The sequence below is a fragment of the Myotis myotis genome, unplaced genomic scaffold (genome assembly GCF_014108235.1).
Source record: "Myotis myotis isolate mMyoMyo1 unplaced genomic scaffold, mMyoMyo1.p scaffold_m19_p_19, whole genome shotgun sequence".
Taxonomy (NCBI): Eukaryota; Metazoa; Chordata; class Mammalia; order Chiroptera; family Vespertilionidae; genus Myotis; species Myotis myotis.
The window spans coordinates 42,309,057-42,326,048 of NW_023416323.1; the positions used below are offsets into that span (position 1 = coordinate 42,309,057).

The following is a 16,992-nucleotide window of genomic DNA, read 5'->3' on the forward strand; positions in this document are numbered from 1 at the left end:
CAGGAACCTTCAGTCCATGGCCGATGCTCTATCCACTGAGCCAAACCGGCCAGGGCCCAGGTTCAACTATTGAGAATGTTGACAGTGAAGTGTGTCTAGACCAGGGGTGGGCAAACTTTTTGACTCGAGGGCCACAATGGGTTCTTAAACTGGACCGGAGGGCCGGAACAAAAGCATGGATGGAGTGTTTGTGTGAACTAATATAAATTCAAAGTAAACATCATTACATAAAAGGGTACGGTCTTTTTTTTTTAGTTTTATTCATTTCAAACGGGCCGGATCCAGCCCGCGGGCCATAGTTTTCCCACGGCTGGCCTAGACTGAGCGTCACACAGGGGGTTGACTGAGTCTGGCGTAGAGGTGAGGCCTGGACCGAGGACAACACAGGAGTCACTGTGCAAGGTTACTGCCCACCGTGGCCTGCAAGCAGGTGAGAAGCCCCGGGAAGAACGGCGGCCGCCGAGGAGAGCAGCTGCCCGTGCTGCCCTTGACCTGAGAACTCACGGACCCTGGGGCGCCCCCCCCCGGCAGAGTTCAGGGGCAACGGCCCTTGGTGAGGCTCCAGAGTGCCAGGCGGGGGTGAGGCTGGCAGGGCACAGGCACGGCTCTAGCGGGAGGGCACCACCCAGAGCAGGGCTCAGGGTGTGCAGGTGAATGGGGCGGTGGCTGGGAAAGGGCTCGAGCAGGTGACAAATGTCATGAGTCACGATGCTGGGTGCACAGGACACGGATTCCGGGAGCCCCTGGCCCATAAGGGAGCTCAGGTGGAAGGCCGTGCTGTCCCTGTTTGATCTGACGTGCACGTATGAGGGAGGCCCCCCGGTGCCTCAGTGCCACGCATGTGCACATATGAGTGAGGCCCCCCGGTGCCTCGGTGCCACGCATGTGCACATATGAGTGAGGCCCCCCGGTGCCACGCATGTGCACATATGAGTGAGGCCCCCTGGTGCCTCGGTGCCACGCATGTGCACATATGAGTGAGGCCCCCGGTGCCTCAGTGCCACGCATGTGCACATATGAGTGAGGCCCCCCGGTGCCTCGGTGCCACGCATGTGCACATATGAGTGAGGCCCCCGGTGCCTCAGTGCCACGCATGTGCACATATGAGTGAGGCCCCCTGGTGCCTCGGTGCCACGCATGTGCACAGCAAAGGCTTCTGTTCAGACCCGGGTGATGGAGAAGCTGCAGAGAGGCCTGCTCGGTTCCCAGCATCCTTCAGACACAGCCCACGGCACATTCAAGTCCCGGGCTCTTCCAACCTTCCTTGTGTCACCCGAGTTCTCTGCACGGTGCCCCCTGCAGGTGGTGGGTCAGGACTGGTTTCCCTCGGGCAGCCACTGGGGGAGGGGGGCCCCGAGAGACCTGGGGGAGCGCTGGTTCCTGCGTGAAGCAGAGGTGCCCTGCGGCCCTGGGCCCCCTCTTAGCTACAGAAGCTGAGACAGTCTCACCGGCATCAGGTGTTTTAACCAAACAGTGGCCAACTGAACGCCCTCAAGGATGTGGGGCCCTGGGCGCAGAGCGGCAGGAACCCGGCTGGGATCACCCTCCGTCCAGGGAGAATGAGTGGCGCTGCCCTTCCCGCACCGCGAGAACCTCCAGCTGCTGACGCGGGAGTCCTGGCTGCGCACACCTCTCTCCACAGAAGCTGAAAAATCGCTTGTTATTAATTTGCGTAAAAGCTTCCAGCTCCAGAACGCGACTACAAAGCTATTTTTGCAAAGCGAATTGGAGTCCTCAGCTCTTGCTTTCGAACGACAAGCCGTTCATCAGCGTCGTCAGCAGGGAGCTGAGGATGTCTTTCCCTCCATTGTCCCCGTGCGATACACACGGCGGGGCTTAGCGCGTCTCTCCAGCTCCCCGCACACTCCTCTATGAAACCCTCCGCTCAGCCCGTTCCAGGCAAGCAGGCAGTTCCAGCTCCCTTTGGGAAGATCCCCATTCGCAGTCCATATTTATTACCCGCTCTCTTCTGTCAGTCAGCAAGCATGTATTCGGCTTCTGTGCCAGCTCGGCGCCCTAGTGGGTAGTGAGTGGAGACACCCTACCTATTTAGCCCTCACTGGGTGCCGGGCCCCCAAAGGCGTACGCTCCACCTGTAAGCGGTGGCCTCACACCAGAGCCCACGACAGTGGAGTGTGTGTTCTATGCTTGGGTGGCACTGTCCTTGGGCATTCATCGACAGACCAGGTAAACCACCCATACCTCTCAATAATCTTACACACGCCCTCTCTTTAGTAAGAACTCAACGAAAATGTTTCATCAGGCATATCGGTGTTTGCAATACAAATAGACAAGTCTTACACGTTTGATCAGATTTATTACTGTATTTTAGTCCAACCGCTACAGGTGCGACAAATACAAAACCATCGTCACGTTTCCAAGGTAAAAACTGCAGAGCAGCTCTGTGTCCTACAACGTTACCAATACTACAGCTTCCGGACATCAACACGTCAGCTGGCCGACGCGCGTGACGATGCATTTGAATCCGGGCAGCGTGGCGCCCCTGAACAGCGCTGCTCCAGCCGCGCTCGTCCCAGCGCGCCGCGTGGCACATGCACTTCAGTGGCGGCAAGTGGGGAAGCGAGGATAACTTCTGATGAGCAGCTGATCACAGAACATGCAGCGGTGACCCTGCCATCGTCTACTATTCCTACTGCTCGGTAAAGGTCACGGCTAGCTGGCCTGACAGCCTGTCCTACCATTCGCTTGGCGGTGGCAGCAAGAGGCCCAGTCCCTGTGGGAGGCGGGCAGCGCCGCCCTAGCGGGGTCAGTGCACTCGGCAGTGGCCGCCTGGACTCCACGTCCAGGCAGAACGGAACCCGCTCCTCGAACGCATGTCCCCAGGGCCCCCCGCGCCTCCTCACTAGCTGACCAGACACGGGTCCTCGCCGCCAGGCTTGACCTCGCCGGCCAGCAGCAGGTTCATCACCACCTTGGTCAGGTAGCTGCAGGTCCCGCGCCGGCCCAGCGGGGGCGTGTTGTAAAAGGAAGTCATGTCGTCCTGGGAAGGAAAGGGAGGTGCGTTGGATTTTCTGCCTGGTGCAGAGGTGGCAGGCCAGCTGGCATGCTCAGTGGTGGAGTGCTGACTTCCGCACTAGGCGGTCCTAAGGGCCCTGACGGGGTTGCAGACTCGGTCCCCAGTGCGGGGCGTGCAGGAGGCAGCCCACCCATGACTCTCTCCTCACTGATGTCTCTCTTTCCCTCTCCCTTCCGCTCTGACGGGCGACGTGAGTGCCGGCCCCGGGAGGTCATTCTCAGGGTTCCCTCCTGGAACACGCCGCCGAGAGCTTCCCTTTCCCGGTCCTGCGGCGTCTTCTCAGCAAACAAAACAAGACGGACATTTTCCGATTCTCCTCTGGGCTGACAGTGCTTGTTTACTTAGGCCTCCTGACAGCTGGGCATGAATGTGACAGAGCCTGTAGGGGGCGCACACGGCGCCCGCAGACCTTGGCCCACACCCCTCCCTACAGGGTGGAATCCTGCAGCCTCCTGGGGCCCGGGCTCCTCTCTGTAAAGCACGCTTGACCCGCTGCCTCTGTGCAGGAAATTCCCAGGTTTCTTTCCACAGAACTTCATGGTGGAATTGACTCCTAATTAAATATAAAGTAGCCTGAATTCCTCAGGCAAGTCAGACCTCCTGCCCCTCCCCACCCCAAGTTCTCCCTTGTGCCATCTGGGAATCTGCCAGTTACGCAGTAAGAGGTTGGGATAGTTTGAAGAATTGAGGCAGGAAAAAAATCTACGAAAAGCTATTTACTCACTTGATTTTCAACGCCCTTGAGTTGACTCTCGTCTTTCTGAAATTCCTGAAATGCTTCTTTCACCAGTTTGTCCAGGTCGACTTTGTCCTGAAACTCGAGCTCGGGGTTCCTTTCCAGGACAACGGACACGACCATGAGCAGCTGGGAGAGACGACAGTGAGGCCAGGTGAGTGGCCGGAGGTGGCACAGGCTGGCGGGTTCACCCCTTCCCAGCCAGGATGGCCCTGCGGCCCCCGTGCGCCCTGTACAGCGATGGGCCTAGGCTCGCTGTGGCTGGAACCTTCCGAACCTTGCAAATCAGCAGCCTGCGTCCTACTGGGAATGACAGTGCTCTTCACTGTGGGTCCCTGTAGCCACGCTGAGATGTTCAGTCGTTAAGAAAAGCTAGAGACTCGGAGATGACTGTCCCACCCTGTCTACGGCTAGTGCCCAACCCCCGCCCCCTCCCCGTCCCCCCTCCCCCTGTGTCTGAACTCTCCTGGCCGCTGGGCAGTAATCCTTGTCGGCCAGACACCAACATCAGCGTCTGCGGGAGCTCCCAGAGGACATGGGAGGCAACAAAGCCAGAGGCAGCGGGTAAGTCCGTGGAGACTGTGGATGGAGGCTCACGATCACGTGACTCAGAGCCCAGCACCCAAATGACTATATTTTTATTTTTTTTATATATTTTATTGATTTTTACAGAGAGGAAGGGAGATGGATAGAGAGTTAGAAACATCGATGAGAGAGAAACATCGATCAGCTGCCTCCTGCACACTCCCTACTGGGGATGTGCCCGCAACCAAGGTACATGCCCTTGACCGGAATCGAACCTGGGACTCTTCAGTCCACAGGCCGACGCTCTATCAACTGAGCCAAACTGGTTAGGGCCCAAATGAGTATAAATCCGTGACCCCACAGCAGTTTCTCCAGGGATTGTCATGTTGTTAAAAATGCACTCTCCCCCTCTCCCTTCCTCTCTGAAATTAATAAAAACATATTTTAAAAAACAGACAAGGTGCTCGCTCTCTACGATGCACTTGCTGTTGAGGGCCAGAGTGACAAAGCTGGACATCCTTCTGCCCAAGGACGTGGGACATGGGAATTGTTCCTATGCCTCGGCTCGGGTCAGAGGTCAGGGCTCTGTCCTCTTCAGGACCCAGTGGGGGGCGGGGGTGGGGGCCAGGCAGGTGGGAAGCTCTGGTCTCCTGGCCCGTCTCTGCCCGGTTTTCAGGGAGAAAGAGAAAGCGCCCGCCAGCAGGCCACGCGCCCACGCACCTCCACGATGATCTGCCTGTACTTGGGCTGGTCGATGTTGCCCAGCATGTCCTCCACGAGGAGCGAGAAGTTCATCTCGTACATGGTCATGTCCGACAGGGTCGGTTGCTGGAACAGAGAGCCCAGCGTCACCGCTGCGTGGGGAGGACCTGGCTCTACCACGAGGAGCTCCACTCGCTCCCCGAGAACCCCTTTCGGTCCCTACAAACCCCGAGAGCTCCCCAGCTCTAGGGCTCCGTCTCATGTCGAACGGCGAACCCCGCCGGCGCTGTGAGAACTAACCTCCGTTTTCAGGAGCCATCGTCGCCTCAGCGGTGTGTTTAGGGGAAGGGACTAGACTAGGAAACCACGTCCGCACACGAGGGGACAGTCAGGAGCCGAGACGGCGCGTGGAGTGCACGCCAGGCTCTGCTCAGCCGTGGGCGGAACCGCGTACAGAACACGGTGACGGGCCTTACAACATGGAATGCGCGGCAGACGCCACGTCAGTCCTCGCCGTGGAGTTTACCTCGTCTCTGCGGCGAGTCCTGCCTGACCCGGCGGCGCAAAAATGCACCAAATCAGCAAGGACGGCGCTGTGTGCGGGGAAGGCAAGCCACACAAACAAGCCAAAGGAAGGGGTTGTCTCTGCCCTTCACGTGTCATTTATAGAGAGAGGATTGCCCGTGGGCCGGGCACTTTTCACAAGCAACTGAGAGCAGGAAGTGAGCTGGGCCTGGGCGGAAGGGGCTCTGAGTGTGGCTCCGAGAGTGGGGGCAGGCGGAGTCCCCGGCATCCTGGGGGGCAGAGGGCGAGTCACACTTTCCTACCTACTTCCCGAGAACGCCCCTCAGCCTCACCACTATGTGCATCTCTCACTCCCCAGGGGGCCCGCGGGAGCGCCCCCTTTCAGGGGAAGGAAGCACACTGTCCGCCTGTGCAAGGCCCGCCCTGCATTCCGTGCGCCCGTCGGCAGGCAGCCCCACCTGCCGCTACTGCCCCATTTCTAGGCGTGCTTAAAGGGGGCGGGGTGTCGCATTCGAGGGAGGAAATAGGAGAAAAGTCTCCTCGTCGCACTGGATGCATTTTCCACCCGAGCCCCTTTCCCTTTTCGGCTCGGTGCACTCTACAGAGCCTGGCTCTACGAGTGCTGTTTGCTGGAAGGCTGTCCTCCCAGCGTCGCTCTCCCCCTAGGGCCTGGGACACACGGAAAGGCGCTGCCATGCAGAGGGCACACGGGCCCGGCTCAGGCCCCTTCACAGCCCCTCACCAACGGTCACGCGGCGGTACCTGCGGCAGGTGCTTCCCCGCGACAATGATGCCGTTGGGCGTGCGCTCCAGGATCTGCCACACGCGGTCGTAGAACCCGGCGGGCGTTCTGTTCAGAGACCCGTTGATCTGACGCCTGTTCAGCCAAGATCTGCAACCAGAGGAGAAGGCCTCAGAGCGGAGACGCCAGCGCGCCCTGGCAGGAAGCCCGGTCCAGCACGGCCGGCCCTCCTAGAGGGGAGCCATGGGAGCCGCCCGCCCGCGATGCAGACTCCAGCCCATGTTCGAGGTGACTGAATCTTTCAGAGGGAAAAGCTCGCAGGAAAGGAGAAAATCCCCAGCCTTTAAGAAATGTAACAGGCAGAACAGTATTCACTAGCAAGTTCCAAAATTAAAAATCTCACCCTGTGATCACATGACTCTAATATCCAAAGCAGTTTCACTTAAAAACATAGGAGCAGCTTTAATAATCATAGGAAAGCCTTTTGTTATAAAAATGTTCTTCAATTCAGTGCAATCACGAGTGTTCGCTTTGCCCTTATTCTAACCTCCGCACAAGTCAAGTCTATGGACGGTTCAGCCTGGAGAGGTGCGCCGTCTACTTAAGGAGGCAGAGAACGGGCCACCTGCTTCACGTTACCCAACCAGGCCTTGGTGCCAGCGGGGGGGGGGGGGGGGGGGGGACGGGTGGGGGGGAGCGCTGCAAAGGCTCAGAAAGGGATGACGAGGCAGGAAGGTGCTATGTTCTGCACAGAATAATGAAAATGAAGGAGCGTTCATGAACTACACCTGAAAAGTGTATCAAGTCAAATCAGCACCGAATGGCGGCTGAAGACAGACAGTTTGATTCGCATCTCTGCACTGTCCCTGCGACTGCGGTGGTTTACTTCTTATCAACATCTTCATTCACACGCGCATCAAACATGAGTGACTGTGGACCAGGGGGCCTGTGGGGGGCCAAGGGCCTCGTTACCGTCCGTTCTGCTGCGGCTGGAGAATGTCCATGAGGAGCTGTTTGACGGCGCTGGGCGACAGCTGGTACAGGTCCACGGCAGGCTGGTCCCCGGCCCGGATCTGCAGCTCGTACTCCATGGCGTGGATGATCCACCTGCGACAACACAGGGAAGAGCGCATCCATAACCGGGACCAGTCGCCCGGGCTTCTGGCTCAGTGCCCTTCTCAGCACCGCCCACCCGGGGCGGAGACGAGGCCTCTCAACTTCCTGAGCCCAGAGACCGACTCCCATCAGGGTTACGTGACGGGATCTGACCGTGGAACGCGCGGCCTGTGCTTGCAGACGAGGTCAGGCAGTAAATGTGAAAACTGGTTAGAACTCGGGATCTTGCCAAATGAGATCCCATCCACTGGGCACGACAGGACACCACACGAACAGCTGTCACACTGTCCTTTTTTATTTATTTATTATGTTTTTATGGATTTCAGAGAGGAAGGGAGAGAGGGATAGAAACATCAGTGATGAGAGTCATGGACCGGCTGCCTCCTGCACGCCCCACACTGGGGATGGAGCCGCAACCCGGGCCTGTGCCCTGACCCGGAATCAAACCCTGACCTCCTGGTTCATGGGTCGACACTCAACCCCTGAGCCACGCCGGCCGGGGCTGAGAAGCTTTTCTAAGTGTGTTTACAGTTTTATCTCATTTTGTTCACTTATCGTATCCTGAGGAAAGAACTGAGATAAACTAGGTTTGCAAACCAAGGAAAAGTCTGGAAAGAACACGGTGCCCGAGGGAAGCAGCTGCACACACCATTAGGGAGAGGCAGGGAATGAGCTTCCCCAGCGGGTCCTGTGCGTCACCTGGGGAGCCACGCCCAGGACAGCCCCCATCACCCGGGAGGGTTTCCAGTGGCGCGGTTCCTACACCCAAGTGCCATTACTTCCTGTTGATACTCGTCCCAGAAAGCCAGCCCCCACGCTGTCGCAGGTATGGAGAGGAAAGCATGGGGGGAAGGACCCCAAGGTTCAAGTCCTTCTTTCTGCCACAGCTGGTTTCAGAGCAACGGGGTGCGTCCTCCCGGGTGGCGCAAGTTCTCTCGGGGGAAGGGACAGTCGGAAGACGGTCACCCTCCCCCGCCGGCCGGGGACATGGACCCGGCGCACGGCCCTTCCTGTCTGAAGACCCTGACGAGCAGCTGGGAAAGCGGCAGATGCGCTCGGCTGACAGCTCAGCCTTCCTAAGGCTCGGGTTTGACTGGGGGACAAGGACGCCCAGGCACGTGGAGGGGGTGGGAGGGGACCCGCTCCTGGATGGGCCTGGGGATGAGCTTTTCCTCCCAAACACTCTGGCGGGAGGCTGGGAGCACGTTGTGTGCACCGGCAAGTTCCTTTCCCACGGGCCCCGTCAAGCAGGGGAACGTGAGTGCATGGAACCGGACGCCACTCTAAACCAGGAAGGCTGGCACTTTCCGAACAGAGGAAGGGCCATCAGAACGCACCAATTCTCCCGGAGGCGCGGCTCAGTGGTTGAGCGTCAACCTAGGAACCAGGAGGTCACGGTTCGATTCCCGGTCAGGGCACAGGCCCGGGTTGGGTGTTCACCCCCCAGTGTGGGGCGTGCAGGAGGCAGCCGATCCATGATTCTCTCTCATCATGGATGTTTCTCTCTCTCTCTCCCTCTTCCTTTCTCTCTGAAATCAATAACAATATTTTTTAAAAGAATGTACTGATTCATAATAAGAAACCATTTTTAATAACCATCCTGAAGCTATTTTGAGATGCTAAGAAGAATTCGCCCAGGTTGCTATTAAGCGAATGGGCATCTGCACGCCCCACACCAAGCCATCCCATAGGGGCGGCGGGCTGCGAGGGGACCGGTGCCCGATCCAGACGGGCACAGGGAGGGTGGTCTCCCTCCTTCTCTCGCATCGAATGTCAAGGCCTGTGAGGGCATCAGCCACGCTCATGACCTCAGAGCGGTGTCCTCCCCTCCTCCCTGGGCTGTGTGGTCACAGAGGTGGCGGGGCATCGGGAGGGGCCGTGCCCGGGCCGTCCCTGTGTGGAGGGTGTACAGGCAGGTGGGCGGGGTGACGCAGGCTGACAGCACATCCTCGGCTCTCCCCGGCGCTGGCTGACAGGCCCGGCACAGAGCCCGCCGCGCAGGCCTTACAGTAATGGGCCTGTCAGCGCTTGATCGACCTCAACGTGAGAGCCGAGCGCAAATCAATACCAGACAGCAAATCCAATCCTTACCGACCAGCATCCGTCCGGGCTCGCGGGCTCGCTGCTGGCCGGGGCCTGCCGGCAGCCTCGCCAAGGACCCGCCCCGGGGCTGACCTTGGAGAGAGGAGGGCGGCGAGGGAGGCCGCGGGCGCGGCGGCGCGACTCACCCCACGCGGATCTTGAGCATGCCGCTGAACAGCTCGGGGCTGTTGGCGATGGCCCAGCCCACGTGGATGACCAGCTCCTGCTGGATGACCGCCGCCCGCTCGTCGTGGGTGTTGCACGTGTAGATGATGTCCTTGATCACCCGCGGGGACAGCGGGTTGGAGATCACCTCCTCCTCGTGCCCGAAGGCGCCCAGCGTGACCTGGCAGAGGCGGAGCTGGTGAGCCATCCGCCCAGGCTCGGCGAGGGCAGGCTGCAGGGCTCGCGCAGCCGGGGGCGGGGGCGGCTGCTCCTGCCTTGATGAAAACGGCTTTGAAAGCATGAGTCCCCCCGGCCCGAGTGCATGTGGACTGAAAGCGGGGGGCAGGCGGGGGCAGGCGGGGTGTGGGGAGAGCGGCCAGGGCGGGAGGAATATAAATGACTGTTGAGATGGAACTGCTCCGAAGGACTGGAGCCCAGCAGCGCCCCGGAGGAACCAGAGCGCACTGAGCGGCGTCCTTCCGCACAGCCCACCCACGTGGCGTCTGAGGGATGCCCTCCCTTCTCTCCCAGTTCCCGTGGGGCTGCTTAACGACACTGTCGCCCTTTCAAGGGTCAGGGGAGGCCGCCCAGTGAATTCTAAATACTGGCTGCTCCCTCACCCACAGAGGCCTCCCCGCGGCCTCCCACAGGCGGGAACAAGAAAGCACAGAGGGTGGTGACGGACACTCAGAGCAGGGAGTGCTGCTGAGCAGGGCCCTGTGTCTGCAGGGGTGAGGGGAGAGCACAGCAGGGCCCTGTGTCTGCAGGGGTGAGGGGAGAGCACAGCAGGGGCTGTGTCTGCAGGGGTGAGGGGAGAGCACAGCAGGGCCCTGGGTCTGCAGGGGTGAGGGGAGAGCACAGCAGGGGCTGTGTCTGCAGGGGTGAGGGGAGAGCACAGCAGGGCCCTGGGTCTGCAGGGGTGAGGGGAGAGCACAGCAGGGCCCTGGGTCTGCAGGGGTGAGGGGAGACGGCAGAGCATGGGCCCTTTGCCCCAGTTCTGTGGTGGATAGAAACTGAGAACTTCTGGTTTGTTGCGTCTCGAGTGGTACCGGCCAGTCCAGGTGCGATCCGTTTACGAAGATGCCAGTAAAGGAAACACACTGAAGGCACATGGAGGCCTCCAGAGGCAATGAAAACTGAACCCCAATCCATGCCAGCCACCTCAACGTTCTCCAAAACCTTCTCAGATGCGGTGAGATTAACGCTGCTCCCAGGTAAGGACAGGGAGAAGCTTCCCGGCCGTGCACACCCTTCGGGGCGCTCGGCGGGCGCCACCCGGGCTGGCGCTGTGGCGAGGACGGTGGGCGCGCTGCCCTGGCCCTGCCTGTGTGCCCGGCAGAGGGGATGGAAGTTCTACCTCTCAGCAACGTGAGAAAGCGAAAGAGTAACATGAGAAAGGTGATCCAACTTCTCTTCAGGCGTTTCCTTATTACTGTGATTTCTTAAAATTGATTTTATAGAGAAAGGAGAGGGAGAGAGCCATCGATGGGAGAGAGACACATGGCCCAGCTGCCTCCCGTACGCGCCTGACTGCGATCAAGCCCACAGCCCGGCATGTGCCGACCAGGAACCGAACCCACAGCTTTTTTGGTGCCTGAGACGATGCTCAACCAGCCAAGCACCCGTCCGGCTGCAGCCACTTTGTTACTGTTACTAACGTTACAGGATAAATCACTAACTTGCTCTCGCGCTTCAGAGCTGCCATGGGGCGGGGGGGGGAGCGGGGGGGGGATCACGTCAGTTATGAGGAGCTGAGCCCTGTGTACGAGCAGCCGGTTGATTTCATTGAAGAGTTAAAGCCCTTCCTAACTTTAAAGCTCACCGGGGCCCCGGTTAACTTCTAAGAAACGACAATAAAGCACAATATTCCCCAAGAAGAGAAAGAAGCAAACAGGCGTTCACTCCGCCGGGCAGTCAGAGCACAGGAGCACAGCCAGAAGCTGAGCAGCCGCCCCTCCTAAGCGCACGCCCGCTCCATGCAGCCACAGCACCAGTGCCCATGCGCCGGCCCAGGCGGGCACACTGCACAGGGCACAGCCCTGCGAGCCGCAGTGAGCGCCATGCTTCAGTGAACTGGGGTCCAGAGCCTGGAGGGTCACAGGCCCGCCAGGAGGACCCAGAGCGGATCTAACCAGAGCTGGCAGGGGGGCCCATGGACAGGAGCTGGGGGGGGGGGGCGCCCCGAGGGCACAGGGCCTGGAGTCAGTATACCCCGAGGGGAGAAAATCGCACGTGAGGGGAGGGAGGCCTGCGCTGTGCACCTGTCTGCTCACCTGTCCTGCCCTGCGCTAGACCTGCCTTCAGCAGTGCCCCGCGTTCTGTGTGGGCGGCGGCCCTGACCTCGAGTTCCCGTGGGGCAGCAGGAGCAGAGGCGAGTGCCTTTGGTGCCGGCCTCTCTGAGGGAGATGCTGGGGAAGACCCCTGTGCACGCACCTGAGTTTCTGACAACGTGGCTACGAAGGCCTAGGACCCGAGGGCGCCAGATTTGAAAGCAGGGTCCCCCCAGGACACTTACCTGCTTGCCCTGCACTAACACATTAGTAATGGATGGGGCCAGGCTGTCCACTACTTTACTTAAAAGGCTCGCTGCGTGGCGCACCACCGACCTGGGGGCGAGAAGAGAGCAGCCAGAGGGTCACAAGCTGATGATGTGTGCCGGGCCCCGCGAGGGGGACGCAGACCTATGCACAGCCAGGGCCTCGCCATGGCCTGCGGGGCCCCGCGAGGGGGACGCAGACCTATGCACAGCCAGGGCCTCGCCATGGCCTGCGGGGACACTGAGCCCACAACACTGGGCCCAGCTGCTGTCATCGGTCCCATTATTATCTTAACCAGGAGGAGAGGGAGCCTGACAGGCCTGGGGGTGGGGGGCGGAGAGGGATTCGGTGGGAGCCCTGACTGCACAGAAAGGCTGGCTGATGTCTAACCCTGTCCATCATCTGTTCCTGGTACAAACCACCAACTGTGTGTCCTTCGGGGCCTCGGACCGGAATGCCTGGCTTACGGGACTCTCGGAGTGCTGGGTGTAGGAAGCATTACAAGGAAAGACCAGCATTTTTCTTAGCTGAAGCCAGAATGTGGGAGGAAGGAATTCACGCTGCTATTTTTACATTTCTGCAAAAGTCTTAGCCTTCGGAGAACAGATTGTTTTTAAAGCACAGCACATGCAATTTGTTTCTCCCTCAAAAGTGAAAATTCATATGGAACTTTTAGGTGAAAAAAAGTAAAAAACAGGTTTAAAACGGTTTTCTTGAAGTTCGGGGTATTGGTGAGAGCTGGCCTATAAAGGCGGGTCCATGCCTTGACCTCAGTGCGGAGGGAATGGTAAAAGCGAAGTCAGTAACTGGTCAGTCAGTGCGACAGACTCCCCTGCGTTAAGAAAAGCTGTCACCCACACACCCGCCCAGCAGGGAGGCTCGACCCTCGGATGCAAGGAAGCCCACACGCCAGGCAGCCGTGGCCCCACGCCGTGCGTGTACCTGCTTCCCATGGACCAGGATGGTGGTAACGTGCGGGGCTATGGAGGAGGAGAATTTCTGGGTAAATGCAGCCCCGGAGCGAACCGCCAACCTGGGTGTGTCAGTGCGAAGCCATAAAACGGAAAATACAGTCAATACAACTTCCGGGAGCCTGTTCTTTTCAACATACAGTCAGCACCGTCAGCCTCTGCTGGCCAATGGCCTATCTAAGATGCCAGGGTAACACTTACCTAAAAGCCAAGTGAAACATTTATCTAAAAGCCAAGTGAAACATTTATCTAAAAGGCAAGTGAAGCAAAACCGGGGCTGCTAAGCCAAAGGACGATCATGGCCACTCGGGCCCTCACCGGCTGTCAGGCAGCACCTCTGAGCTCGCACGCTGCCCGTGCTGAGGGTCTGCAGTGAGAAACGGGGCCCCCCCAGGTTACGGCACTATTTCTCCCGGGCGGGAAGGGCATGTCTGTGAGCATCACAGAGCGGGAAGGCTGCCAAGAGACTGGCTTATCAATGCTCTGGTTTCAGAGATACGAAACCCAAGGCTCACGCGGGTGAAGGGAGTTTCTTACATATCTTGAGACTTTTTTCCCCCCAAATGAGAAAATAATGGGTCACGTAAAAAATATATATGTATACTCTTACTTTCAAAATGTTAGATTCTGCCAGTAACGCTGTTAGAATTGCTTCAAAATGCAGAGAGCCGTGCGTTTAGGCCAACTGCCCTGCTGTGAATTTAAACTGTTTTATTTCGACTTACCTCATTTTTGTTTCAACCCCTGGGAAGAGACTACCGCTGCAGAACACATTAGTCATTTTCCACGAAGCCACTGCGGGCCCTGGGAGCTATTCCGTCTAAGTGGTGAGAACTGCCTGCTCAGGGGATGACTGGTGCTGGTGCTGACATGAGCCTCTCCCCCCGCAGCCTCCGCGGCAGCGGGCAGGGCTCCTGACACAAAGCAGAGCTGGAAGCACTGCTGGGCTCCAGGGGGCAAGGTCAAGCACAGGCCACCCGTGCACACCCCCAGGTGCTGCTCCTGGGGAGTCTCTCTCCCAGGCACTTTAATCTCGGGGAGTGTGGCAGGCACAGTGCTGGCCGCGGAGTTGGACAGTGGAAATCAGGGGGAACAGCATCTTGGAGACCAGCCCATCATCTTCAGGCCCTTCACTAGGACAACACACAGAACAAACACCAGGACAAGGACACTCATACGAACCAGAGCTTCTTGCTGCCAGCTTTCCTATAGACTCTCTCGATGTGATCGGACACGGTACCTGGACATCAGGGAAGAGAGTGCGTCACATTTATTCTCCGCTTCAAAGCCCCTTGCATTTCCATTTTGTTTTGTTCGAGAGCTGGTACGCCCACACCCGTAATGTCCCGCACTGCCTGACACAGGTAACATGCAGCCCAGATACACAGTGTGGTCCTGCCCTTGCTGCTACTTTGTCTGAGCAGGTGATTTAGTGAGGACTGGATGTCTCGATTTTTTCTTAATTAATATGCAATCTCTAAGTTTTCAACACATGAAAGTGTTACTTTAATTCACTGCAGAAAATAAAACACGGAGCATAGCCAACTGAGCAAATGCTGGAGGCTCTGCATATGCAGGATGTCCTCCCAGAATGTATACATATATATTTTTGATAGCTCAATTGATATTGTTTTCTTTTCTGATTTAACCCATTGGAATGAATAATTATTCAAAGTGTGTATACGTTTTGGGGGGACACCCTGTATACGATTCTTCACTTACTTGTTCGGCAAAACTACGGAGGCGTATGGGCTGCTGCTCACACCCACGCCACGCCCTGCGCGCTCTGGCGCCAGTCCCCATGTGGCCAGGCCTCATGCTGGCTTTGCCGATGGATTAACCACGTGAGGAGACAGAGCACCAAGAGGAACCGGGTGAAGAGCAGGGTCGTCATTTTACCCTGAACTTACTTCTCTAGCTCTGGAGCTAACTGGACAAAATCACAGTCAGATTCTATACATGCTCGTGATTTTCACTCTATCGTAAGGCTTTACAGATTTAAACCATCTCAGTATCTAAGTGAAAGATGAGTATTACTCCCAAGTTTACAAAAAATGGCTTAAGAAATGATTCCCTCAGCATGTTCGTGATCAACTATTTACATGAATATTGTTCTGTTTTAAAGCACTACTAAATACCCATCCTGGAGTCCAGGCTCCTAATGAAATCCTTGCTTTTATGAAATCCTATTGTTTTAAAGTGTAAATTTCAGTGAATGTCCTCGATATAATTGGGATTCTGCTTATACTTATAGCTTCAATACTAATTAGAAATGAGGGATTCTGTTTGAAATTTGCCTAAAGTTTTTCTGCCTTTAATTAGTTAAGAAAATTAGGAGTATTTAATTCGCATGTATAATACTCAAGAAGGTTAGCTCTTAGCTACAATAATGCAAAAACGAATCGCCTTATGTAAATAAGCGATTATGTTTAGTTCGCTACCAAACTATAAATCTTATTAATTACACCGATGCTTAAAATTCTGACTCAGTTTCCAGGTCCAACCAAAGCAACATGTCCCAGGTGAGCCCAAAAGGCTGAGTAGCTGGACAACACCCGCGTGAAGTGTATCCTGCATTGTTCTCTATTGGAAAGTGCCCGATGGAGAGCTCGGGGGCTCCTGAGAGCCGCGACTCAATGCACAACCTCGGGTCCAGGGGTGACGGGTTCCCCGTGAACGCAGAGTGGCGGACACCACGGAAGGGGCTTATTTCTGTTCATCTTTAGAGCACACCCCATCCCGTGCCGGTTCCGCCCATGTGGCTGCTGTGGACCAAGGGGCGGCTAGTGTTTATAGCTACAACAATTCAATGTTGTTCTTGAAAACGGACAGAAAATAAAACTGGAAAGAGACACTGTCCGGGAGCCACCAGGTTAAGAGTCCCAGCAGAACCCCGGCTCCAACGCCGTTCAGACCATCAGAGAAACACCCCGTGTCCCTGAGCCACGAGGAGCTCACACCTCCCCCGCCGGGCCAGGTGGCGGGCATGAGCATTTCCCACGTAAATGTTTAAAAGAGTTCAAGGGAGTCACTGGTGAGCCTGGTGGGCACCGGCCACGCGTGTTCGGCAGAAGCTCACGGCAGCGCGGCCGCTTCTGGAAACGTCTCCGCCCGCCCTACCTTCCTTTGTGATGAAGGTGGGCCCTTCCCTCTTGAGCAGGATGCCCAGCAGGATGACTTGGCTGGCCAGGCCGCTGCAGTCCTGGGAACACAGATCACGGGGGTGACGGGGCGCCACAGGCCTCACTCCGGGTCCCCGGGAAGGGCCCGCCTCACCTCCAGCTTCTGCAGAATGTCCTGGGTGGGTCGGGCCCTCCACTCGGCGAGGCTGACGTCGGGCTGCAGTTCCAGCTCGGTGGCCTGGGAGGCGCTGCTCTGCCGTTTGACTTTGGAATGTTTGGGGAGCTCTAGTTCCTCGAAACTCTTAAATTCCGGAACCCTAGACACCAACAGGGAACGGTCCAACTCCTGCACCTGCCATGGGACCGGAGACACACCCGCCCCGGGACTCACTCCTCCGTGTCACTGATGCGCAGGAAGTCCAGCTGCTCCACCACCGCTCCCGATATCAGCGTCTGGAGGGCGGGAAGGCGGGCGCGGATGAGTTCAAGCCCAGCTCTGTGACCCGTGCGCACGCCTGGCTGTCCCCATGTCATTCTTCAAATGGCTTTGCCTAACACGATATCAACCCTGAAGCCATTTCTTACGTGGGCGTTCTAAAATCAGACGGGTTTGCACATGACCCACACTCACACACACACACACACACACAGCCCAGACACCGAGCTGCGCCCACGAGTCAGAGTGAATAAGGACAGCAACACGACACCAACTGTACTTCTCTCTGCTCTCGG

The 16,992-nt window shown here is 57.6% G+C and overlaps 1 protein-coding gene across 4 annotated transcripts in view; it reads right to left on the reverse strand.

Moving 5' to 3' along the window:
- Nucleotides 1–2,297: 2,297 nt before the first annotated feature.
- Nucleotides 2,298–16,992, reverse strand: part of PHKB (phosphorylase kinase regulatory subunit beta) — a 66,236-nt gene continuing 51,541 nt past the window's right edge. For 3 of the 4 annotated variants that reach the window (XM_036345059.1, XM_036345061.1, XM_036345062.1), the window contains 11 exons: nucleotides 16,652–16,713; nucleotides 16,415–16,577; nucleotides 16,259–16,340; nucleotides 14,321–14,378; nucleotides 12,146–12,236; nucleotides 9,612–9,811; nucleotides 7,240–7,374; nucleotides 6,288–6,417; nucleotides 5,019–5,126; nucleotides 3,762–3,902; nucleotides 2,298–3,001 (listed from right to left, as the gene is read on the reverse strand). In XM_036345059.1, the coding sequence (XP_036200952.1) occupies nucleotides 2,864–3,001; nucleotides 3,762–3,902; nucleotides 5,019–5,126; nucleotides 6,288–6,417; nucleotides 7,240–7,374; nucleotides 9,612–9,811; nucleotides 12,146–12,236; nucleotides 14,321–14,378; nucleotides 16,259–16,340; nucleotides 16,415–16,577; nucleotides 16,652–16,713 (1,308 nt within the window). In that variant the 3' untranslated portion in view covers nucleotides 2,298–2,863. Of the gene's footprint in view, nucleotides 3,002–3,761; nucleotides 3,903–5,018; nucleotides 5,127–6,287; nucleotides 6,418–7,239; nucleotides 7,375–9,611; nucleotides 9,812–12,145; nucleotides 12,237–13,109; nucleotides 13,201–14,320; nucleotides 14,379–16,258; nucleotides 16,341–16,414; nucleotides 16,578–16,651; nucleotides 16,714–16,992 lie in introns of all 4 variants that reach the window. The other variant, XM_036345060.1, reaches the window with a different exon arrangement.